Below are 25,630 nucleotides of genomic sequence, written 5' to 3'. Positions count from 1 at the left end.
CTGGCCAACCTACTACCTATAAGATACTATGTCACATGGTTTTGATGTCATAGCTCGGCAATCGTAGGTGAAGAAAAGAGCATTACTTCATCATTCCAAAGTGGAGAAAGAACGTCTTGGACTGCATCAACAATATCGCTCGGCGGAACAAACGTTTAATGCACAAGGTCCGTGAAGCACCTCAGCCTACCGACCTTCCTTCTCCAAAGGGTTGGAACGTAAGGAAGAGGTATAGGACTAGGGGCAAGGTGAACATGAAAAAACACCTCCTCCAGAGCACTGCGCTATGTTTACGAGTTACTAACAAGAGAGGTTTAAAAACATAATACATTAAATCATAAAAGATCTGCCCGTGGTGGGAGATATACTTTTACGTTCTATTCTCATAAAGGCCTTAATTCCCTTTCTGTTGTTGCAGCTGCAAGCGCTGCATCAATTTCTACAGTATGGTTCGTTATTTTTCTGAGAATGATTAAATGTTAATTTATTCATTTATTTTACCATTAATTTACTGGGCCATCGTTCCCTAAAGGAGCCCTTTGGGTTAAAGCATCTTGCTTTCCCAACTACAGTTGTAGCTGGCTAGTAATAAAAATAAAATAAAATAAATAGCTACACCATCAACTCAACTAGCGAAAACTCTGAAGTCGGAACGAGGAGTAGCAGGTAAAAAATATGAGGGAAACTCTTTAGAAAAATTCTCATGAGTTTCTGAAAGTTATTCCCTTCCTTTTACAATCTCTATCCTATGAAGAGAAGTCTAGATTCTTAGGAATCCACTCCTTATGATTCTGAATTCAGATCTCAATACTTAGAGGTTTTAATTCTAGTTCTCCCAACCAAGAGTTAGCCCAGCAGGCCTTGGTCTGAAAATATAATATCTTTCTAGTTAAGATTTATTTCTTAATATAGTGCCTGGAGCAACATTAACTCAACACTAGACGGTCATGGTCAGGTAGACATAAAAGTCTATTGTCATAGGTAGCTAAGCGTCCACCCCGATGCTGAAGCGTCCACACTGGCGCTGAAGCGTCCATACTGACGCTGAAGTGTCCATACTGACACTGAAAGCGTCCACACTGACGCCGAAGCGTCCACACTGACGTTGAAGCGTCCACACTGACACTGAGGCGTCCACACTGATGCTGAAGCGTCCACACTGATGCTGAAGCGTCCACACTGACGTGGCGCTTTGCTCCATTTCGTTGACGTTCCGTTTCCGTTGCCACACCGTTCCGATGACGCTACGCCAGCTCTGCTGCCTGGCGAACGTCGGCGCGTCTGGATAGACTGATACTAGGCGCTATGAGCAGTCAGTTTGTGTTGAGCAAGTAATTGAAGTAATGCATCCACTTTCTCCCACCATTGAACATTGCGGTTGGTAGGCCGCCTGTGTGACAACGAGTCCTCACCGTTAAAGACACGTTGCCTGTGCGACCGTGTCAAAGACCGGAATCGAGACACCCAACCGCACTGTTAACGGCAGGCTGAAAAGACTGCATAAACAAAGATAGATGCTGTTTCATGCCTAACTGCAAAGATCAAGAATCAACCCTAGGTGAAACGTATTCAGCACTATCTTCGTTGATCCATAGCGCTTGCCACTGTCGAGAGACGACACCCATCAAGTGGAGGTGGCGGCACTGCGTCCACGCCGCATGAAACGTAACACACGCAGAACGAATCTAATTCTATTTTCAGCTTAGCGCCTTTGAAAACACTAATACCTCGCTTTATCTATAGCGAGGGTGAGCGTTCTGGTGATCGACAGAAAACGCTCGAGAGGACTTCAGTTCGTGTCTTAAAAGACTGTAACGCCTGGTTACCCTCTCGATTCCTTTCGCCGTTCGACTTAACTTCTCCCCTGGGTCCGGGAGCTCGACAGAGGTCTAAGGCTAGAATAACGACAGGCCCGAATAGAAGCACTCTCCACTGAATAAAATTCACTGCACAATTCATCACTAAAAAATTTGCACTTTACTCTTTGGCACAAAGATAGTTTCATAATTACCTGAAAACCAAAGTATACGCTCTCTCAAACGAAATGAACTCCGTAGGGAGAGACTTATAATTTTGTCACTGGACAATAGTCTGTTTATACTGTTTGAATGGGAATGCAAAAGTACCGAATCCCATATAAATGTAACAAAATACTAAATATCAAATATTACCTTAGTAGATATATTTATGAATTAAAATAAACCCTTAAATTAAGGGGTTCCAATAAAAGACGAATCATCACTCGCACCATTGGAACATCTATAAATAATATACGAACAATTTTAGTATTCCAAAAACTATCAAGGCAACAACGATACATAGAATCATGCGCTACATCGATTGTAAAGAATACTGCATCGTATGAAATAAACTGAACTGTAACTTCCTTTAATCTGTGACTAAGGAAAAAAATACTGAAAGGACCAATTAATTGCAAAATAAAACGTTCCTTTTATATAGTACAACTTAAAACTTGAGAAGTAAGAAGAATGTACTATTCATAAAATCACTACAATATATTGTAATATCGTAACAATACTGACTACTGCGTAACAAAAATAAACTGAACGCTAGTTAATCTTTGCAAACAGATCGAAGATTATTTAAAGAAAACTACTGAAAGGATAAAATTTTCTCAAAATAATTTTTTTAATTTAATTTATAACTTAATACTTTAAAAGCATATTCACTTACAAACTTTGTAAAAAGCAAGACAGACTTTTAGCCTACGGAAAAGGCTGTGACGTCATCAATGGACGAAATATTTAAATTTTGCCCCTATGCTTTCGTGAGGTTTAAAATAGGTTGAAAACCCTTCTATCCCTACCTTTTAAGTTATAAATACGTGATGAGAGATCAAATAAAACAAATATGCGAAAGCCAAAACTCAAAAACGTTAATACATCACCAAATAACGTCCAAACAGAGTAAGAAAACGAGAGAATTTCCGATAGAACAGCCAGCTATGGCCAGCAGGAAAAATCTGAATTAGTTGAGTATAGTTCTACCTGTAGTACCGCGAGGGCGCTGGGGTACACCTGGCATATCTGCGCTAAGCCGCGCGAGATTTTGAATTTCCTGCCGAGGCGTCGGGACTTTAGCCAATATGTAACCAGCGGATAAGTTTTATATCTGAAATAGCAATAGTATTAAATGTTCCCTATTAGGGGACAGATATGCTTATTAGAAGTTTCCGGTCAGAGTCATAGAAGGAAACTAAAACTTCCAATCGGGCGAAAGGAAAAAAGTGCCTATAAGAAGGCAGAATGTAAATACTGTATGTCTGGTTACAGGAAAGTAGCCAAGTAATGTACTGAATAACCTGGTTTCAGTAAGGGATATAATTATACAACTTAATAGAGCGGAGTTCTAATTGCAAGATGTATATAGCCCTTATTGGTAGAAAGATCGCTTACACGCATATGTTCTTGTCCATCTGCGCTAGCGCATGCGTATTCTGCTTCCAGGAAATGTTTGTAACGAATCTGTTTGCGAGAATAATGTATCTGCGACGAATCACAACATTATTGACCAAGGAATTTTTGATCGTTGACTAACTGTAATATTTTCCTGAATGCGAGTGCACATGTTCTCAAACAAAATACAGTGGAACCTCTACATCCGAATTTTCCAACATCCGAAGTAAAATTCGAGCAAATTTTTTACTCTACACCCGAATTTCATTTCGACACACGAAGTAAGCAATTTTCGTCGTACCGGTTGTATCCGAATTTTTCAACACGCGAAGTACAATTCGAACACGCTCTTACTCTACACCCGAATTTTTTTTTTCGACACCCGAAGTAAACAATACTCGTACGCGTAGTCGGTGCTCATAGCGCCTGATGTGTTTTTTATTTCCACCGTTAGAAGGCAGCACTTCGACCTTGGAGGGACCCTCAATTAGTGTGGCTTGGGACATTCCTCTGTTCTCTCGGCTTCGTGTGGTTGTGCCCTGTGCATTCTGCTATTAACTGTGTTTTAATCGTGACTTTTAACGTTCATCCTTTTACGGCATTTTACGTAAATCATGGGTCCTAAAAGGCTTAGTTTCGCAAGTGGTAGTGGTAGTGGTGAGAAAAGGAATAAGGGAATGCTTTCTTTAGAAGTAAAGCAAGGAATTATTGAAAATCATGAGCGTGGCATCCGTATGAGTGAACTTGCAATAGGTTCGGCGCAAATAAAAGAGGTGTTAGGAAAATATCAAGACGTGGTCGACTTCATCGACAAATACCATCCAAAGAAATTGCAGGTTTGTCGTGCAGTTGCGCAGTTTGATGATGTTTCCCTAACTTATTTTCGAAACATTCTAAAAAGCTGTACCAAGCAACTTTCTATCGATAGCTTCTTTAAAAAACTACAAAGCGAACTCGTGATGAAGAGGAAGGAAGTGGTTCAAAGAAAACAGCAAAGAGTGAAGAGAAAAAAATTCAATCAATTTTAAGTGTAGAGAGTGAAAGCGATTAAAAATTAATCATCAAAAAGAAAAAAAGAAAATGTAAAATAAAATATAAAATATAAAAAAAAAAGATAAGCTAAGTTATGTTAAAGTTCACTTAGTGTAAGTTAGAATACTGTAAGTTACGGTAGTGTACGTTTATCGTAGTTAACCTCTCTACCTCCTCGCCGCCCGTCCGTCTCCTCTCTGTCCGTCCTCTACCGAGCCAAAAAGTAAAGTGGTTACTCAGTCTAGAGGTGTGAGTGAGCGGGGTAGCCAGTCTACCCCAACCCCCACCCGCTAACTAGCGGATGGGGTTGTTATCCCTCACTAAAATTATCATGGCTCGTCTTTCAGCTACGCCGAGAGTATACCCCGATAAATAGCGGAGGGTTTGTATCTACGTCGGAACAAAGTATCTTTACAAAATAACATTAATTGTCAAGTAATACCAAATAAAATATACAATTCCCAAATAGTGACACTTTTAAGAAATTGATCCATTTTTAATTTAGTATATATTTTGAATATAGTATATCAAATGTACATACGCTGATGTCACGAACTTCTCTTTAATTGACTACGTTGACGAGTCGGTTCCTGGTCGCTTAGTACCTCCTCCACCAACCCTTCCCCATCCCCCCTCCCACAACATGTCCTTCAATTTTTTGCTTTCCTAGCATTTAAAGAACCTCCTAATTACTGTACAAAGAGAGGAGAGTTGCAGGAATTAATAATTTTGGATTAAATGGAGAGCATGCTCTTGTAAACAAATACCAAAAAAGTAAAGTGGTTACTCAGCCAAGTGGTGTGAGTGAGCGAGGTAGCCTGTCTACCCCACCACCCAACCCGCTAACTAGCGAATGGGGGTAGTTATCCCTCACTAAAATTATCATGGCTCATCTTTCAGCTACGGCGAAAGTATACCCCTATAAATAGCAGAGGGTTTGTATCTACGCCGGAATAAATAACATCTATTCTTTCCTTCATATTAATTTACTAATTCATTGTTTATTTTCAAACTGATCCTAACCCTCTATACATTTCCTATTTCCACAAACTCGAATCCGTCCTGTTTTAGATATTTCTCTCTTATTTTGCTGAGATTACCTCATCACATTGTTTTCATACATCAAATACCTGCTCTGGACTCAATAACTGATCAAATTTACTTGACAACGGCCGTACTGATTGTATCCTTACAGACGGAAACTTAACACATGGGAGTGATGTAACCCCTTTGTTATGTCGTCTTTTCCACTAGCCCTTTCAATTTAATCCCTTCAGTCCCTGTACCCCTGTATGAGAGATGACATTACATCACTTTTTTCCACCATCTCTGATGCAGCAACAATTGTCAGAAAACCCGGAAATCCCAATCATACGATAAGCCATTATTTTTTATAGTGAATTTAAGGGACAGTGACGAAGAAAAAACATTATTGAGATTTAAAAATATTCCTGAAATAATGTCCAAATTATTAATATAAAATGTGGGAAGCGTACACAGCTCTGCATGTAGGCCTACCACTTGCCAGTACAGAGGAGCAGTGATGTTTATCTTTTATGCAAGCTAAAATTCTTTTAAAAAATATCCTCGTAATAATTACCAAGGATATAATAATCAATTGGGGAAGCATGCACAGCTTAGCATGTATAAGCGAAGCAAGCACACAGTAGAGCAAAAACCACATAGTTTTATGAGTGATATCCGCAATTAATGAACCACAAGTGAAGTGAATCCAACAATACTTTCAACGCAGAAAAATTGGTTTTCCCGTAGTTAATAGGGAGCGCTTGTAGGGTGACGGCCAGATTCCGTAGAAAACAGGAATATTCTGAACTGTGGCCGTCGTTCTAAAAACGCTTTTGGCGGGAGAAGCTAACATAAAAGATCCACCTAACCTATGCTAAATGCCGTATCCTTACCCAGGGGGGATTCGCCCACCCGGACCCCCCACCTTACACAACAGTTTCCTTACCTACGAGTACGACAGGAGAAGCTAACTTAAAAAACCCACCTAACCTATGCTAAAAGCTGTGTCCTTACCCAGGGGGCCTGCGCCCCCCCGGACCCCCCTTACACAACATATTTAAGATCTGTAGACCATTTCCAAACGTTTTTATTCTATACAAGATAACAGTCGGAGCGATAATAAGCAAATTAGGACGCTTGGACGTAGCGCTACAAACTACCCGTTAATAGTGTGTATTTAATAAATTTTACCTTTATTTCATTCATAAATAAACACGCATGTTCCTCCCCTGTTCCCCCAGGTGGCCATGGCGAAGGAATGGGGTCTAAGAGGTTGTTCGGTTTATCTGATGAAATGAAATTCAGTGGAAACACAATATTCACTACAAGGAAAACTTTTTTCCCTGTTCAAAATGTCCCGTTCTTATCTATAATTTTACCCAAAATTCTGGCGGCAATACATAACATTACAGCCATTTAACCCAAGGCTTAGCTGGCCTATCTTTGCCTGACAAATGCTTTATAATTCTCTCATAATACAACAAAAACATAGGTCTAATTGCCTCACATTCTAAAACTGTCAGGCCTTTCTAAATGACCTGACCTAATTGACATGGTTAAATACTAGGCTGACCCACAAACCTCACCATTGAGACTGACAAGCTGAACAATCTAATTTATCACTTTACCTTAAAACTGCTACTCGACCCGGGATAGTTCTTCTCCGGCAGCTCTTGAAAAAGCCATTACTAGTTCTTATTTGGACAAATATACTTAGATTTAAGTAAATTGCACAAATAATACACATTTTACTAAAACCGTACGAAAAAAGCAAGACGAACTTACGAAGTCACTTCAGATCAGGGTTGCCAGATTATTTCGACTAGATTATCGTACATGAGCCTTAAAATTATCGTTTTTTCAACCAAAATTATCGTACACAGTTTCAAAATAATAATTAGGGAGTTACATGATCGACTTATTTCAAAATATTTTATTATAATTGTTTAATTAAACACATATGTATATACCTAAGGTATGTATCGTACATCGTACTTGACCTAAAATAATCGTACATGTAAGATAATTATCGTACGACTGGCACCCCTGCTTCAGATCACTGTTGCCAGACATGAGGATTTATCCCTATATTTGGGGATTTGTGGTGTCTAAATAGGGATATTCTGTACAAATTGCTATGTAGAAACGATGATTATTAAATCGTTATAGTGTTGCAATCAGTTTACTTACACTCTGTATAGATTATGGTGATTCATTTCTATAAGAGTAAAGCCTACGTAATCAGAAGAAAATATATATTTGTGGAAATGGGTTTTTTTTTGGGTTGTTTTGGGTGATATTTGAATGAGTTTTGGGGATTTTTACACTAACCCATCTGGCAACACTGCTTCAAAGTTTATCTTCTTATACTGTTTTGTCTTTTTCTCCACATTAGGTTTAATACTTCTTTTTTTCTATATACGTTTCAATAAGTAAAAATAAGCCTACTATTTTCTTTAGTCTTAATCGTATGGCTGTTGTAGCTCAATTACTTCATTCTTTTCTGTTCTATATTCTTGACAAAACAACAAAAATGTATCAAATCTTCCTCTTTATCATGATAAAATTTACAGTTTACATTCTACCCCATTGTGTCTATTTACAATATTTAGTTTTTACGTATTAGTTCTTGCTCTAAAAAATATAGTTGGGTCATAGTATAGGTCTACGTTGTTTCTTATTTTAGAATGATTTATTGTTAATTTGTTCTCTTCAATTATTTATTTCCTTATTTCCCTTCCTCACTGAGCTATTTTTCCCTGTTGGAGCCCCTGGGCTTATAGCATCTTGCTTTTCCAACTAGGGTTGTAGCTTGGATAGTAATAATAATAACAATAATAATAATAATAATAATAATAATAATATTTATTTCCTTATTTCCTTTCCTCACTGAGCTATTTTTCCCTATTGAAGCCCCTGGGCTTATAGCATCTTGCTTTTCCAACTAGGGTTGTAGCTTGGATAGTAATAATAATAATATTAATAATATTATAAAAAAAAATTGTTGAATGATTGAATGTGACTTTGGCCATACTTCTTTCAGTATTCTAAAAATTGTGAATTCTCAATTATAGTTAAATCTGATAATTTCTGAATAGAAAAAAAAATACAGTAAATAAATGCAACATTATACAAAAGAAAAACCTAGAGTAATTTTTAAATTAAAATAGAATTATACAGGAAAAGGACTTTCGTATTTTCTTAAGAAAGTTGAATAGTTAAATCTGATAATTTCTGAATAGAAAAAAAAATACAGTAAATAAATGCAAGATTATACAAAAGAAAAACCAAGTGCCATTTTTAAATTAACATAATTAGGCCTATACAGGAAAAGGACTTTCGTATTTGTGCCATTTTTAAATTTAAATAAAATTATACAGGAAAAGGACTTTCGTATTTTCAGAAAATTTAATTAATTGAGTTAATTTTTCATCATTTTTTCTGCTGATAATCAATATAATAACATTAGCATATGTTTGTTTGTAGAAAAAAATAATAAGAAATATTACATTACATTTTTACCAAAAGCGATTAAAAATTGCATTGGTTGTGCCTCTCAGGGTTGCCAGTTTGGCCTTTTTTCAGGCCACAAAACCTCAATTTTGACCTTTTTATTTTAATTTGGTTGGCCTTTAGTAATATGAAAAAAGGTGCTTCTTAAATACTATATATTTTGGGCCTTTTCTACTAATGTATTGGCCTTTTAAAGCTTCTGTTGATTAGAAGTTGGCCTTTTTTCATTTAGAAAACCTGGCAACCTTGTTGCCTCTGCTTATTGTTGATCCATTAATTCCTGTGATAAGTGATTGCGTTAAAACTCTCTCAAGTTTCTCGGGATTGCGTTAAAACTCTCTCAAGTTTCTCGAGATTGCGTTAAAACTCTCTCAAGTTTCTCGAGATTGCGTTAAAACTCAAGTTTCTCGGGATCGCGTTAAAACTCTCTCCAGTTTCTTGGATAAGGCCTCCTTGCTGAGAACAACGGCGAGAATTTTGTGGATTGGCTCTTATTTCAAGGTAAGTACTGTACCTGTCTCAATTTTATACCCTATAGGACATTTAGGCCTAGGTCTATCCAAACTTATAAGAAGGTATGAATTTTTTTTCTGCATAGGCCTAGGTCAGGTCAGGTCTGTTAACAACTTTCACAGCAGGGCCCTAATCAAACATCCTACCACGAAAACCAGCTATCCAAACCCAAATTTAATTTGTTTAAGAAAGGGGGAACAATGAATTACATTCTAAGTAAAATTAACCCACATTACACTAACCTGGAGCCCATTTTGTCCTGAGGAAGCATTAACGCCATTATGTCCTTCTGAGGAAGCATTATCCCCCTGTGTTTAACATGTCTCTGATAAGGGTGATAATAGCAGTATAACTTTACCTGTGCACCTTGTATTGTTACTGCACTCGAGTATGTATTAGTAGGAACAAGGTAATCTTGGATCCATTTAGGTAAGTCGGGGTCCCTTTATAAATGAGGACACAGCGGTATTATTGTACTGTATTACAGGGTAATGTAACCTAGGGAAAAAACTACTGGAGTCTTTGTAGTTTGTAGGGACCGAGTGAAAAACCGCATTTTACAGACACAAGAACATCACCTAACCGAATGTTTCCTACCTAACCACCTAACGTAACCTAACCTGACCAACCTTAGGTTCTCCACCTAACCTAACCTAGGAGCCGTGTCCTTAGACAGCCGTACTCTTATCTTACCCTGTCCCAAAGAAATACATTTACCCCAAACTACTTTTTTTCAATAGAAAAGGTCTGTTTTCTTCGAAAAGGACACTCGTTCTTGTCGGAAATGAATAGTTTCAGAAATATATATATATATATATATATATATATATATATATATATATATATATATATATATATATATATATATATATATATATCTCCACTGATAATGGGGGACCCCCAGTGGGAACTCGGGGTTTTGGGTTGGGAAAACATACTGGGGAAACGGTATATAAATGGAAAAAAAACCTTTTCTTCTCTATACATTACCCTCTTGGATGTATAATAAACCGATGAAAAAATACGCTAATTATCTATATCCTATACTAACGGTACACAGCATTGTAGTTTGGGTTTAGGGCAGAATGGAAGGGGTCAGTGTTTGCTACTGACAGTACATGGGTAATGATTCAGCCTACCATATTTTTAAGATATAGAACTACACAGGGAAAGCTTTACTACTGCACTGTAATTGTTCAGTGGCTGTTTTCCTCTTGGTACAGGTTAAGGGTATAAGAGAGACATTAACTATGGTAAGCAGCTCTTCTAGGAGAAGGACACTCTAAATTCAAACCATTGTTCTCTTGTCTTGGGTAGTGCCGTAGCCTCTGTAAGATGGTCTTTCATTGTCATGGGTTAGAGTTCTCTTGCTTGAGGGTACACTCGGGCACACTATTCTATCTAATTTCTCTTCCCTTTATTTTGTTATAAGTTGTTATAATTTATATAGGAAATATTTATTTTAATGTTGTTATTGTTTTTGAAATAATTGATTTTCCCTTGTTTCCTTTCATCACTGGGCTATATTCCTTGTTGGGGCCCTGGGCTTATAGCATCCTGCTTTTCCAACTAGGGTTGTAGCTTAGCAAGTAATAATAACAATAATAATAATAATAAATTAGGTTATGTATAGGAAAACTCCTGTTTTCTTCGAAAATGACCTTTATTTCCGTTGCAAATAAATAGTTTATAAGATATACCCTGATATATGCTACAGTTTACTGGCGAATTCATAAATAATGGTAAAGCTAACTTTTTCTTCTCTATACATTATTCTCTGGGATGCGTAATAAATTCCCCAAAAATTACACAAAATATGGGGATCCTCTTTCCCTGAAATATTTCACTCTTTTGTTTATATTTTAGAAGTTAGACGTTTGTGCATAGCTTCCTGCGCAATTTCAAGTTTATACTTCTTGCGCACAAGCCCTTCTTCCACTTTCTTTCTACCAATGGAATTACTACCAATGGAATTACACCTGTTTGTTCATTTGTAAGTCCAGTAGCTCCTTCTACTTCCTCTACTACCATGTGACGAAGTTTTACCATATTTGGAGATTGTATGTATGCTTGAATGGGACGTAGGCAGTTCTGTGACACACCCCGTTTACTTCGGACAACATTTTGGTTTCTTTGTAGCCGTTACGTCCCGGATGTGCATTATGGAGCCCAACGTAACAAAGTGTAATGGCTGCTCTTTTGGCTATTTTGATGCTATAGCCTTGCTTCACGGCAATTATCATGGTCTAGTTAATAATTTATTAACCGGTTTACCCCCAAAGGACGTACTGGTACGTTTCACAAAACTCATCCCTTTACCCCCATGGACGTACCGGTACGTCCTTACGAAAAACTGCTACAGCGGTACCTCTACATACGAATTTAATCCGTTCCACAACCGACTTCGGGTGTCGAAAATGTTCGGTTGTCGAAACGAATTTTCCCATAAGAATACATTGAAATAGGATTAATCCGTGGTTGAGCCCAAATACCTATGATAACTCCTAAATAAATTTTTACACATAATTACACATGACAATAATGCACACTAAATTAGATAATAGACATGTAAAAAAGAATATTTATAAAGAAATATTAAATAAGAAATGGGTTTTTAGCGTCACTTTACCTTAAAAGTCCAGCACAGGTGTCTGTCTTGCTACGCAGAGAGGAGACGGATGGGCGGCGAGGAGGTAGAGAGGGTGACTACTTACAGTACCGTAACTTATTCTAACTTACACTAAGTGAACTCTAACCTAACTTAGCTTATTTATTTTTTTTATTTTTATATTTATATTTTTTTTTTTACATTTTATTTTTTCCTTTTTGATGATTAATTTTAATCACTTTCACTCTCGTTCTGTTTCAAGATTGTCGAGATCGTCGACATGTTTCGGGCATATTCTTTTGCAAGTTCACTCACGCGGATGCCACGCTCATGCTTTTCAATAATTCCTTGCTTTACTTCTAAAGAAAGCATTTCCTTCTTCCTTTTCTCACCACTACCACTACCACTTGCGAAACTAAGCCTTTTAGGACCCATGATTTACGTAAAATACCGTAAAGGGATGAACGTAAAAAATCACGATTAAAACACAGTTAATAGCAGAACGCACAGGGCACAACCACACGAAGCAGACGAGAACAGAGGACTGACCCAAGCCACACTAATTGAGGGTCCCTCTGAGGTCGAAGTGCTGCCTTCTATCGGCGGAAATAAAAAATACATCCGGCGCAATGAGTACCATCTACGTGTGCGGGTATTGTTTACTTCTGGTGTAGAGTAGGAATGTGTTCGAAATGTACTTTGCGTGTCGAAAAATTCGGATACAACTGGTACGACGAAAATTGCTTACTTCGTGTGTCGAAATAAAATTCGGGTGTAGAGTTGAAAAATTGCTTGAATTTTATTTCGGATGTTGGAAAATTCGGATGTAGATACGTTCGTATGTAGAGGTTCCACTGTATTTAAATTTTTTTTTTTTGCATATTTTTGATAATTTTTGAGAAACTTCAGGCATTTTCCAAGAGAATGAGACCAACCTGACCTCTCTATGACGAAAATTAAGGCGGTTAGAGCAATTTAAAAAAAAAATATACTGCAAAATTTCCAAATAGCCTGGGGGTTAAAGGGTTAAAAGCTCGTTGTGTTATACCGCAAAGGTTAAAGTATCTCAAGTGCGATTCCGGCTTAGCTTTTATGGAAGATCAGCACGTTTTCTACTGTAACGTTTCTGTAAAGATTGCCAAGACAAAAAAAAGAGACGTAGGTGTCAATCATAAGGCAAGGATTTATTTGTGATTTACTTTATCATAATGTAAGGATTTATTTGTGATTTACTTTGTGATTTACTTTAGTTTCTGACCTGGGAATGGGGATCCACTCCAGGCAAGGTCTGTGACCTGGGAACTACTAGTTTGTTATTTTACAAATATCAAGTGTTGAATAATCACTGTTTGTCCTGTTATTGCACACTTAAAGTTCCAGGTTCCCACCTATGTCAGTCGGGAAGGGGGAGTGTCCATAACGGTAGAACGTCTTATTTGCAGTGGAAATGAAGATCAAATTTGTTGAAAGCACACTATTTTCTTTAGAAGAACCTATTTTCTCTAATAGAAATGTTGTCGCGTGGTGTTCTATAATTTTCCCATTTTCAATTAAATTTGTCATCCAACCACTCCACATAATATTTTTTAGCCTAACTTAAATTTATTGCTTACAGTAAGCTCCAGTGGTCAAAAGTTTTTTTTGTATCCAAAGAAGGTCATATTGAATGGTAAAATACATTCAAAGGAAAATATTCACATAGGGTATCATAAAAAATTAAAAGCTTATACAGTGTAGATTCTTGTTATCCACCTCAGCAAAGAAAGATGCAATTCTAAGGGAAACAAAAATGTCAGTGTCCAATATTCTCGTTATCAGGAAATAAGATTTTTCATGTGAAAATTAAGCTGTTTCACCTAGCAATGGGTGGCTCCAAAAAGCTACACGACAGCCAGTACTTTCTGAATCACATGAAACCTCCCACAACGTCATATGTAAACTATTCTTGTAGCTCACCAACAGATCGAACCTCCTACATAGCCTACATTTATATGAATAGAACTTATCTGGCCGTTATATATATATATATAGCTATAGTCTCTGACGTCCGGCAGAATTTTTCAAAACTCGCGGCAACTGCCGTGTGGTGGTTGTGCGGTTAGGTGGTTAACAACCCTTACAGGGTGGTACTTGGAATCTTTCCTGTTTTCTGTTCCTCAGATCATCTTTGCCAGTTGGACTGACAACATCGTTGGTCCGCCATTCGAGTTTATCGTTCGCTTTTCCCTGTGTCGCTGTACTGGACTTCTTTTTTGGTGACGTACACTGATCTGGGGTTTTGGCAATCGCATTTGTTATTATTCTTTAACTATTTGTTTGTTGCGATGACTGATAAACTTCATTTGTTCCGTAACCGAAATACAAACCACGCTATTTACATAGGGTTTACTTTCGGTGTAGCTGAAAAGACGAGCCATTAGAATTTTAACGAGGGTTAATTACCCCCGCCCTAGTTAGCAAGGGGGTAGGGGAGTGGTAGCTAGCTACCCCTCCTCCCCTCACACACCGGTGAACTGCCTCACTTCACTTTTGGCTTGGACGATGAACAGACGTCTCTGTCCCGTCCTCGCATGGCAGCCATTAATGTTTTGTCTTTAATTACTTACTTTTCTTATACTTAATATATATGTAAACATTCTTATGTTTATGTATATATTTGAGTATAGAAATACAGTAAGTTTCCTTTTCAGTGTTTGTGCTGTGTGTGTGTGTAGGAAGTCCACTCAATTGTACGACAACATATCCGTGTGGTCCCAGGCCCCCACGGTGACATTTCATGGGTCGCGATCTCTCCCTTGGTCCTTCGGTCTTCATTTCGGCGGGCGCCGTGGGGAATCGTCATCGCTGGACTTTATTTATTTATCGGTTTCTCCGCTGTTCCTCCTTTCCTACGGGGAACTTGGTCTATCAGCGTAGGGAAAATGGGAGTTTAGTTTGACTACGATCTCTCTCTCTCTCTTGAGGTCGTTCACCCTTTTATTACTACTTCGTATTACGGTAGCTTCCTTCCCGTTGCGGGTTGAGTTGCTACTCCGTTTATTTTGTCTCAATTATTTTTAATCAAATCTAATTGTATTTGTTAACTTTTCAGCTTCTGTGTAGAACGCCTCCCTTCGGGGTTCATTCGTTCTTACTATTAGTGAACATTCTTAGATGAATTACATAATTATAATTGTTATAATTCTGTTTTTGTTACAGTTCTCCACCTTCCCCCTCTTCCCTGAGTGTCAGTGGGAGAGGAGGGCGCATTCCTGGTGCGTAATTCTTATGTTCTTTTCCCTCGTGTTTTCCTTCGGTGTTCCCCCGGGGGAATAAATGTTAACTAATTATTTTATTTTCACAGTTAACTGTCTAGTTTTTTCGTTTGCCTAATGTGCCAACGAAGCAGAGCTGTCCTGATTGGGCCTGGGGAGTCTGCTGTTGCCGCCTCCTCTACGACTTCGTCATAGGCGTGTTCCCTTCTCCTAGAAGTTCTCCCGTGACAACTGTCAGCTCCTTAGTTCATTTAGAACGCTCAGGAGGTTCGCCTCCATGGGTGGGTAACTTCCCTTCCGAGGGAGGTTCCCTTCCCAGGTATGAGTTTTTTTTCCCCTTCAGGGGGGGGCAACTTCTCTTACCTTAATAATTACCTGATTGGTTTTTTCCTGGTCCTCGGGCGGTTATGCTCTTGGTGCTGAGCAACCGCTGAGTGGTTGCAAGGCCGGACCATGGAATTCGTGCGATTATGCTCTTGGTGCTGAGCGGTCGCACTTCCAGCTACGCTCAAGGGGCTGGGCAGCTGCGGGAGCTCCTCTTCGGAGGGTTTCTCTTATGGTCAGCTTGCTGATCCAACGGCCCTAAGGGGCTCCTTCATAAGTTCTTCTGGTCTCTTCTACGAAGTGTTCTCCTCTCTCGTTCACGAAAGTCTCTCTCGTTCGTGAGAAGGACACTCTTGGAGACTCCTCTTCGGAGGACTCCCCTGCTGTTGCTGTTGGCTCAGTTCCCCCCTCCGAACATTCTTCGAGGGGGCAGCTGAGTCCAACGGTCTCTCCTTCGAGTGTCTCTCCCCCTTGGGGGAGTTCACTAACAGAGACTCCTCTTCGGAGGTCTGATGATGGTGCTCCTGTTCGTGGTCATCTTCATCTTCAGCCGCAGAGGATCCTCCTCGACGAGAACAGACCGTTACAGCTGCTTCGCTAGACCTTTCGGCAGATTGTTCGCGATCTCCAACACCTGCCAGACCTTCTTGTCTCCCATCTCCGTTCCTGGAAGCAGATGCGCAGTGGGCGCCACTCCACCCCATTTCCCGACGGGCACCGGTCCCTTCGGGGCTAAGGGCTTATCTCACAATGTGAGTAAGTCCCTTAGTGCCAGGTTTTACCTGTGCAACCTCGTTGTCCTGCTCACTCGCGCGCAGTAGTTAGCAAATACTCTCCTGGAGTGGACCACTCTTCTGCTGAATCAACACTCCAGCGATCTCAGGTAGCTGAGTCTCGCCGTAGATCTCCTGATCGCCAACGCTTCTCGGACCTTCTGTGCGGCTACGCGCCTTGTGCACCTACGGTCTCCTGAATGCCCACGATCGCCTGCTCGCTGGCGCACATCTGATCGCCCTTTTCTGATGTGCGCAATGCACGCCAACGTTTGCCCTCGCGCCCATGATCTCCGGATCTGGGCGCAAGCAGGGAGATTATTTCTTCACTGAACTCCACGTTCACCTGCTCGCCAGCGCACATCTGCGCCCCCTTTCCTGATGTGCGCAATACGCGCCGACGTTCGCTCACGCGCCCACGATCTTCGGATCTGGGCGCAGGCAAGGGGTTTATTCCTTCGCCTCCTCGCCGACGATCTCTCTGGTTCTGCACCCTCGCTGATTTCTTCTGGCCACACAACTACGCGCCTACGATCTCCTGGTTCCTTCGCTAGCGCACAGGCGCTCACAGGTTCTTCTGGGCTCACAGCGCCCTTCTGGAGTTTCGAGCCAAGCGCGCCCACGTGCGGTTCCAGTTCCAGCGCGCCAACGCACCAGCACGCTTCCACTTCACACCGCGCCAACGCATCAGCACGCTTCCACTTCACACCGCGCCAACGCACCAGCACGCTTCCACTTCACACCGCGCCAACGCACCATCACGCTTCCACTTCACACCGCGCCAACGCACCAGCACGCTTCCACTTCACACCGCGCCAACGCACCAGCACGCTTCCACTTCACACCGCGCCAACGCACCGGCACGCTTCCACTTCACACCGCGCCAACGCACCAGCACGCTTCCTCTTCACACCGCGCCAACGCACCAGCACGCTTCCACTTCACACTGGGCTCTCCTTGTGCGCCAGCGATCTCCTAAGCGCCCGCGCGATTCTTCACCTGTGCGCAAGCGTTTTCAACGCGCCAACGCTTCAATCGTCGTAGGTTTCCTACGCGCCCATGCGTTATCTCTCCTGTACGCGATCGGTCGCTACGCCCCATCGGTCGCCAATGCGCCACCGCTCGCCAATGCGCCATCGCTTGCCAATGCGCCATCGCTTGCCAACGCGCCTTCGCCTGCCTACAAGCCATCGCTCGCCAAGACGCGCCATCGCTCGTCAACGCGCCATCACTCGCTTACGTGCCATTGGTCTCCCGGCCGCCTGCACTCGCCCTTACGACTGCACACCCGCGCACATGCGCACCCATGTTTGCCTGCGCGCGAACCAACGGTTTTCCATAGCGCGAGCGCCAGTCCCAGCTGCCTGCGCTCGCCCTTACGTACGACCGCGCGCCTGCGCATATGCTCACCCATGTTCGCCCGCGCGCGAACCAACGGTTTTCCATCACGCGATCACCAGCGCGATTTTGTCCACGATTCCCGTCGGGTTTCGCAATGCGGGTAACCTGGCGAGTCTTCTGGAGCGCATACTTCCAGATCATTGTCGGCATGATCTCTCACCTGTAGATACAAAGCAGCGCAGGTGCAGGAGCAGGAAGAAGCAGGTGACATTCTCGACATCGGAGATCTTGTCACGACACTGGCAATTAATTTAAACATTAGTATTCAAGAATTGGGGTACACAAAGTTGAATTTGTATTGTGCAATATATTTTCACAAATCATACACAGGTCTGAGCACTTTTAGTAAAGTCTAAGAATTTCAATCTTGCAATGTTTTTTAAATAAAATAGGTGCTCTACATTTCATGGTAGCGATTTACAAAAGACGTCTTGGGGGAAGAACGGTCAGGGGATGAAGACTTAACATTTACGTTAGTACAGTTTTCAAAGGCAATAGAAACGTCCAAGTTAAAATATAAAAATGAGGGCTTTGTTTATGACAGCAAAGGTCAATAATTGTGATAACTTATCAGATGGTTGCGTAGGCTCGACTGATCCATGTCCTGCGGCCATCGTAAGGCGTCACCGACATCGTAGGGTGTGACCTCATGACGTCAGAGGGAAAAAACCAATCATTGTCATTTTCGTCACAGTAATCCAGATATAACCGGTAGGCCTACGCCCTCCTGGCCGTTGTCCCCTCAAGCTCCGCCTCAAGACCTCCCAACAAAATCTGCAAGATAAGGAGGGAGGCAGAAAACCATTCGTTGGCAATTTAGCATGAAGACAACCTCTTCTCCAGTGGATGCTGATAAATCACACTCCCCCCAAGCGAGCCGGGGACCAGGGGTCATTCACATAACCACAAACAGAGATTCACAAACAGGGTGTACAGTACGTGACAATCTTAAGCCAGGAGAAAGCCGCGAAGTGTGCCATGCGGGCCACTTCGTGGCTGGTCGTCTGACTTAGATCTCTGGGCATCCTGTTGCGATCCGAGAATTTGTCCAAGGAGAGCCCTAGGAAGGTCGTGGAAACTTTCCTCCTCTCGGGCACGAGCACCATCGTTTCCCGGCTCACCAAGTTTCGAACTTGTGGACAAACTCGATGTTGAAGCATTGAGATGCAGTGACCGAGAGGTTCCTCTCGGAAGTCCCAACTATGGATGTCGGCAATCTCAAACACACTTCCATCCTTGGAAAGACCTTGTTTTGAGCCCAAGGACGGGGAACGGACAGCTGAGAGGTGGAGAAAGTCGAATCACGATTCGCTCCTCCAAAGGCGCTTACATCCGGACCCTACAAGCCTCCAGCGCCTCAACAACAACAGCCTCGTCAGCCTAGGACATTGGAACCGGCCCCGGCAGCTAAGACAAGGTGTCTAAACAGCAGCCCCCTCCTGTCAGAGACAAGCAGGGCGGGATGTCCTCCTGGGGAGTCAATAATCCTAGAGGGAGCGGCCGAGGCTGCAAACGCTAGGATTGGCAACCCCCCTGCATGGTCCCCAGTGGGGGGATGCCTAAGGTTGCGCGTTCAGGTGGCAACAACTCGGGGCCGATTCCTGCACGATCTCCGTGATCAGCCAAGGATATCGCGTCCCGTTCTTTACATCTCTACCTCCACTGACAGCGAATCCAGTGTCGCTGAGCTCCTATGCCATGGGATCGGCAAAGGGGCTAGCCCTTCGGGCAGAAGTCGAGACTGTGCTCTAGAAGGATGCTCTCCAAAAGGTCATCGATGGCACCTCCCCCCCCCTCCCCCGGCTTCTTCAGTTGACTTTTTCTTGTAAGAAAGCGTCTGAAGGCTGGAGACCTGTCATCAACCTCTCAGCCCTGAACAAGTTTGTCGAACAAACTTCGTTCAGCGTGGAACAGCAGAGTCGATCAGGCTTGTAGTGAGACCACAAAACTTCATGTGCACACTGGATCTGAAGGACGGGTACTTCCAGATCCAAATCCATCCGTCTTCCAGGAAGTACTTGAAATTTAGCCTAGACAACAAGATTTACCAGTTCAAGGTGCTGTGTTTCGATCTCTCCGCAGCACCACAGGTGTTCACCAGAATGTTCACCCTGATATCTTCATGGCCGCACAGGAGCGGCATCCGTCTCCTTCGCTTTCTGGATGACTGGCTAACCCAGGCAGTCTCGGAATCGACCCTTCTTCGGCACCGAGACAAGCTTCTGGGACTTTGCCAAGATCTAGGGATCATGGTAATTCTCGAGAAGTCTTCTCTGCTTCCATCTCAACAACTGGGATATCTAGGCATGATATTAGACTCCAATCTCCAAGCCTTCCCATCAGATGTCAGGATAGCAAGGCCGAGGAGAGTCGCAGAACCTTTCCTCAGACGAGGAAAGCTTCCAGCCCAATCTTGGTTACGCCTCCTAGGTTACCTTTCCTCCTTGTCCAGGCTAGTTCCAAACGGCTGCCTCAGGATGAGATCCCTGCATTGGCGGCCCAAGTCCCGGTGGAATCAAGACAACGATTCCCCGGACACTCTGGTCCCTACGGGACCTGCGGAACGAATGGAATTGCAGTGGTAGTTGACCTACGGAAACCTTTGCAAGGGAATGGATATTCTCGTCCTTCCCCCGCATTTGATGGTGTTCTCGGACTCATCAAAAGAAGGATGGGGGGGGGCCCACGTTCTGAATCAGGCCTATGGTCAGAACCAGAAGGGTATCTCCACATCAATCTGCTAGGAATGAAGGCCGTATTCTGGCCCTTCAACACTTCCAACAGACCCTGGCGAGTCACTCCGTGAACGACAACTCCACGGTAGTGGCTTTTTTCTAAAAGCAGGGAGGTACGTTTCCATAACAGCTTTCTCATCTTGCAGTAGAGATACTGAGATGAACCGAAGTCCTCTCAATACCCTATCGACTCGCTTCACTCCGGGCAAAGGAATGTGCTCTCCGACAGTCTGAGCAGGGCCTCACAGATAGAGAGTACCGAGTGGTCTTCGGCCCCCCCCCCTGGTAGCCAACAAGTCCTGACCTTGTGGACTTGTTTGCGACAGCCTTGAATTTCAAGGTGCCGCTGTATTACTCCCCAGTCCCAGACTCCAAGGCACTCTGGCAAGATGCCTTCCTACCACGGTGGGACAACATCGACGTCTACGTCTTCCCACCGTTCTGTCTATCGGTCAACCTGTCGATGACTCTGATAGCTCCGCTGCAGCATCATGCAGAGTGGTTCCCGGAACTTCTGCATCTCCTGACGGAACTCCTGAGAGAGCTTCCCCTATGACACGAGCTACTCAACAACCACACTGCAACATCTACCACAAGCCTTAGCATCGCTTCGGCTTCACGCCTGGAGACCATCTAGCATCTCCTCACAGAGAGAGGCGTTCCGCAACAAGTTGCGGAGCGGATGTCTCAACACCTGCGAAAGTCATCCGCAGGGGTCTACCAGGCGAAGTGAAGAGTCTTCTGTGGTTGGTGTCGTGGGAGAGGTACCTCTCCCCTTGATGCCATTATTCCAAAAATAGCGGAGTTATTGTATATCAGCAGGAGGAAATGCGCCTTTCGCTCTCGGCGGTGGAAGCCTATCGCTCAGCCTTAAGCCTGGCCTTCAGGCTGAAAGGAATAGACATTTCCTCCTCGCTGGATCTTTCTTCGCTCATACGAAACTACGAACTTACCTGCCCCCAGTCGGAAGTGAGATCTCTTCCATGGAACATGGTTCGGGCTCTTAGGGCTTTTAAGAAATCTCTCTGCGAACCGTTACGCCAGGCTTCTGATCGTCACCTGTCTTGGAAGACGGTGCTCCTTCTCGCTCTGGCCTCGGCCAAGCGTGTCAGCAAACTTCATGGTCTCTCGTACGACGTCGCCCATTCAAGAGGATAGGTGGAGGTAGCGTTCAGGTTCGTCCCTGAGTTGGTTACTAGACTCAAAATCTTGGAGTCCCGGACCTTCGGTTCGACTCCTTCAGGATTTCGAGTCTCCGTTCTGTAACAGATGACCCAGACCTTCTCCTACTATGCCCAGTAAGGAGTCGGAGGGGTTATCTTAAAGAACAGCTGCAGTTCGTCCTCACGTGCAAGCCCTGTTTGGGAGCACAGGGAGGATGGAGAGGAGGGTCATCAAGAATGCCTTTTCAGCCTGGATTCAAAGGGTCATCCATTACGCCCTGAATCCAGACCCTCCTCCGTCACGTCGCCTTAGAGCACACGATGTCAGAGGCATCGCAACGTCCCTGGCCTTCAAGAGGAACTACTCTGTGATGCAGGTGCTACAAGCCGGAGTCTGGAAGCGTCAAACGACCTTCACAGCCCACTACCTGCAGGACGTGACCCACAGGAGCCTCGATACGTTTTCTATCGGCCCTGTGGTGGCTACACAACAGCTGGTCTAACCTCAGGCTCCTTAATGGACAGGTAGCAGTAGGTTGAGGGCATTGTTACCCGGTTTTAGACTGCATGAATGAAAGAATATGTCTGGCCCTTACTTCTTTCTTCATCCTCCCCTCTCTTGGGGAAAGCAGCATCCTGGGTTCTCTGCATAGCTGACCTCAAACCTCTACAGGTAAACCATGCTTCTTTTTGTTCCTAGTATTAAGTTAATACTGTCGCGTCCCCCATACCCTGACGAAGTGGTATTGGGAACGTCCTAGCCTAGAATTCCAGCTAAAGGACTTCAGGTTGACTTCCTAGAACAAGTCACACTTCTTCCCTCCACACACAAGCTTATGTAGGCCGCACGTTTCTTGCGTAGCAAGAAACTTGCGAGGTGCAGGGACTCTTTTTCTCGAGTGCTGCTCACTCAGATTCTTAGTCCCCGGGTAAGCCAAAACCAGTAAGGCTGGGGACTTTCCACCCTACCTAATGGTAAGTCGCCCTATGTAAATAGTGTGGTTTGTATTTCGTTTACTGAACAAATGACAAATTCGGAGATAATTTGTATTTTTCCTAACCATACAAACCTTAGCTATTTGCACATATTTGCCCGCCAGGCCTGTCCCCCAAGGCAAGCCCTACCTCTAAGTGAAGTGAAGCAGTTCACCGGTGTGTGAGTGGGGGAGGGGTAGCTAGCTACCACTCCCCTACCCCCCTTTGCTAACTAGCGCGGGGGTAATTAACCCTCGTTAAAATTCTAATGGCTCGTCATTTCAGCTACGCCGAAAGTAAACCCTATGTAAATAGCTAAGGTTAGTATGGTTAGGAAAAATACAAATTATCTCCAAATTTGTCATTTTCGTGTTTGTGTAAATGAGGTATGCAAGGTGAGGTTACCGAAAGTTTCGGTAGACCCTCACACTGTTTGAAGTGCAGAGGTTTTGATTGTGCGCTTGATAATAGGTGCAAAGAATGTGAGGTTTTGAGCGAGAAGGAATGGTTAAGTATGAAACGCTATGTGCGTTAGTTAGAGTTAGATAAAGCCAGGAGGGCTTCGAGATCTAAATCTAAATCTGCTAGTGAGCTTAGTTTAGATATTTCTTTTGATCCTTTAATCAATTCCTCTGTAGAAGTTGAACCTTCTCCTGAGGTAGTAACTCCTCCCCCTTCTACAGGAACTGTATCTACGGATGACCCTTTGTACGTCAGGATGGCGGCTGAGTTGAAGTCTATTAAAGACCAGCTTTCAGCCTTTAAAGGTAAGAGTGAAGGTGTAATTAGTGCTTGTGAAAGTGCAGTGGAGGTGGCGACTTATCAAACCTGTCACGTCCCTACGTCTAGACCTCTACCAAGCTCCCAGGACCAAGGAGAGAAGGTACGTCGACAGCCGCAAGGGAGTGAGAGGTACGCATTCTCTGTCAGCCGTTGCCTTAGGCAGTCCTGTTGTGTTTTCCCAGGCTGCTCATGACCGCCATGGAAAAGGCGTGTCGGAAGTGATGGTGTCTTCCCCGAGCCCCTCGCCTAGACGCATATGGCAGTAGTAGATTCGAGACCGACCAAGAGGAGGTGGAAACAAGCTGACCAAACCCGTTCTCTCTCTTCCTTATCGAGTAGCCCGGAACCTTTTCCTTCGGAGGATGACTGGGACGCCATTCCAACAAAGAGGTCAAAGTCTAGAGATGGAAGGAAGGATGATTCTCTTCTTCTTTTAAGTGACGAGAGACCGTCAAGAGACCCTTCTCCTACGACCAGCGCTACTCGGCAGCCATCCCCTTTGGAAACGCAGGATCCAGCAGCAGTCGCGAAGTCTTTTATGAAAGTTATGCAGAAGCAGCTGTCTTCTCTGGTGCAAGCTTTTAGCCGCCCTTCCTCCCAGTTGAGCAGGCGTAAGGACGACACTTTACCGATTAAGAAATCGGCCTCTAAGAGAGAACGGAGTATCTCTCCCTTGCAAGACAAACAGTGTCACTCCTCTCCCAGACAACCGCGGCGCGATTCGTCTAGCGCGCGGTACTGCTCTTCTTCTTCCTCGACACGCTGCCAGGACGCTTACGATTCTCGTCGTCAGGATGCTTCCGTCTCTTGCTGCGACGCCTGGACGCTTCTAGCCTGCCTCTCCAGGATGCTTCCGCTTCACAGTGCCAGGATGCATGCAGCTTTCGTCGCAAGGACGCTTCCAGCTCTTGGCGCCAGGACGCATCCTCCTCCCGCCTCAAGGACGCATTTAGCGCGCGGTGTCAGGACGCTTTCAGCCCCCGCCAACAGGACGCATCTGACGATTTACTTTTCTCGGACGCAGATGAGCAATTTGAAACTGATCGGCATGTTAAAGCAACCTCACACTTAGTTGCTGCTGCCCAAAGAGAGACTGAGTTGGAAGTAGGGCAAGATCTAAAGGATATCTCAGAGGATGAGGATAAGCCTGCTAACGCAGCTTCAGATTATAAGGTTCTATTTCGCTCCCTCCTTGAGCTTTATGGGGAGGAGTTTCAACCTGCTGCTCCTCGTTCTCCTCAGTCGCAGTTTAGCAGGAAGAAGGCCAAAAAGCAGTTGGCTTTCATCAAAATGAAGCTGTCCATCTTGGCTAGGAAGGCTCTCGCTAGAGTGGATGACTGGCTGAAAGAGCGTAGGCAAGTGGTAAAGACCACCTTCTCGTTTCCACCAGCTCGACTTGTGTCTAAGGCGGGCATGTGGTACGAGACTGGAGAAGCTCTGGGCCTGGGAATGCCTGGTTCCTCCCAGGGGGACTTCTCTGGCATTGTTGAATCTTCCAGAAGACATGCCCTTAACTCGGCGAAGGTAATGTGGTCTATGTCTGAGCTTGACCACCTTGTCAAGGGAATTTTCTGAGCCTTCGAAGTCTTCAGTTTTTTGGACTGGTCTCTGGGTACGCTGGCCAGGAAAACAGAACGGTTGGAAGATACTGAAGACCTTACTAGTATTATGGCTTGCATGGACAAGGCTCTTAGGGATGGGTCAAATGAGTTGGCTTCCCTATTTTCCGCAGGAGTGTTAAAGAAGAGGGCCCTTTTATGTTTCTTCACTTCCAGAGCAGTTACGGTCGCGCAGAAGGCCGAGCTCCTTTACGCCCCTCTCTCGGAGCACCTCTTTCCTGAGTCCCTTGTCAGGGACATTACCCTTTCGCTTGCGCAAAAGGCTACACAAGACCTCCTGTCACGCTCCCCAAGGAAGCCTTTACAAGTGGTTCCTTCATCATTGAAGAGAGAGGAGAAGAAGCTTCAGCAACTCTTTCGAGGTAGAGCTCCGACGAGAACAGACTTCAGAGGAAGAAGGCAGGAGGCGGGCAGTAGAACGAATAGAGGTTCATTCAGGTCCCGCTCCAGGAAATGAAGCTAAAGCCCTCCAGACAGCGGTAGGAGCAAGACTGT

General features: G+C 43.7%; 1 protein-coding gene across 1 annotated transcript in view; it reads right to left on the bottom strand.

Annotated features, from left to right (window-relative positions):
• The window catches only part of Atox1 (Antioxidant 1 copper chaperone), a 630,717-nt gene extending 623,481 nt beyond the window's left edge, over nucleotides 1–7,236 (bottom strand). The window contains exon 1 of the mRNA XM_068356926.1: nucleotides 7,103–7,236. Coding sequence (XP_068213027.1) covers nucleotides 7,103–7,221 — 119 coding nt within the window. The 5' untranslated portion in view covers nucleotides 7,222–7,236. The remainder of the gene's footprint in view (nucleotides 1–7,102) is intronic.
• Nucleotides 7,237–25,630: the final 18,394 nt, after the last annotated feature.

The sequence above is a fragment of the Palaemon carinicauda genome, chromosome 33 (assembly GCF_036898095.1).
Source record: "Palaemon carinicauda isolate YSFRI2023 chromosome 33, ASM3689809v2, whole genome shotgun sequence".
NCBI classification, from domain to species: Eukaryota; Metazoa; Arthropoda; class Malacostraca; order Decapoda; family Palaemonidae; genus Palaemon; species Palaemon carinicauda.
This window is presented reverse-complemented; position numbering and strand designations above follow the sequence as displayed.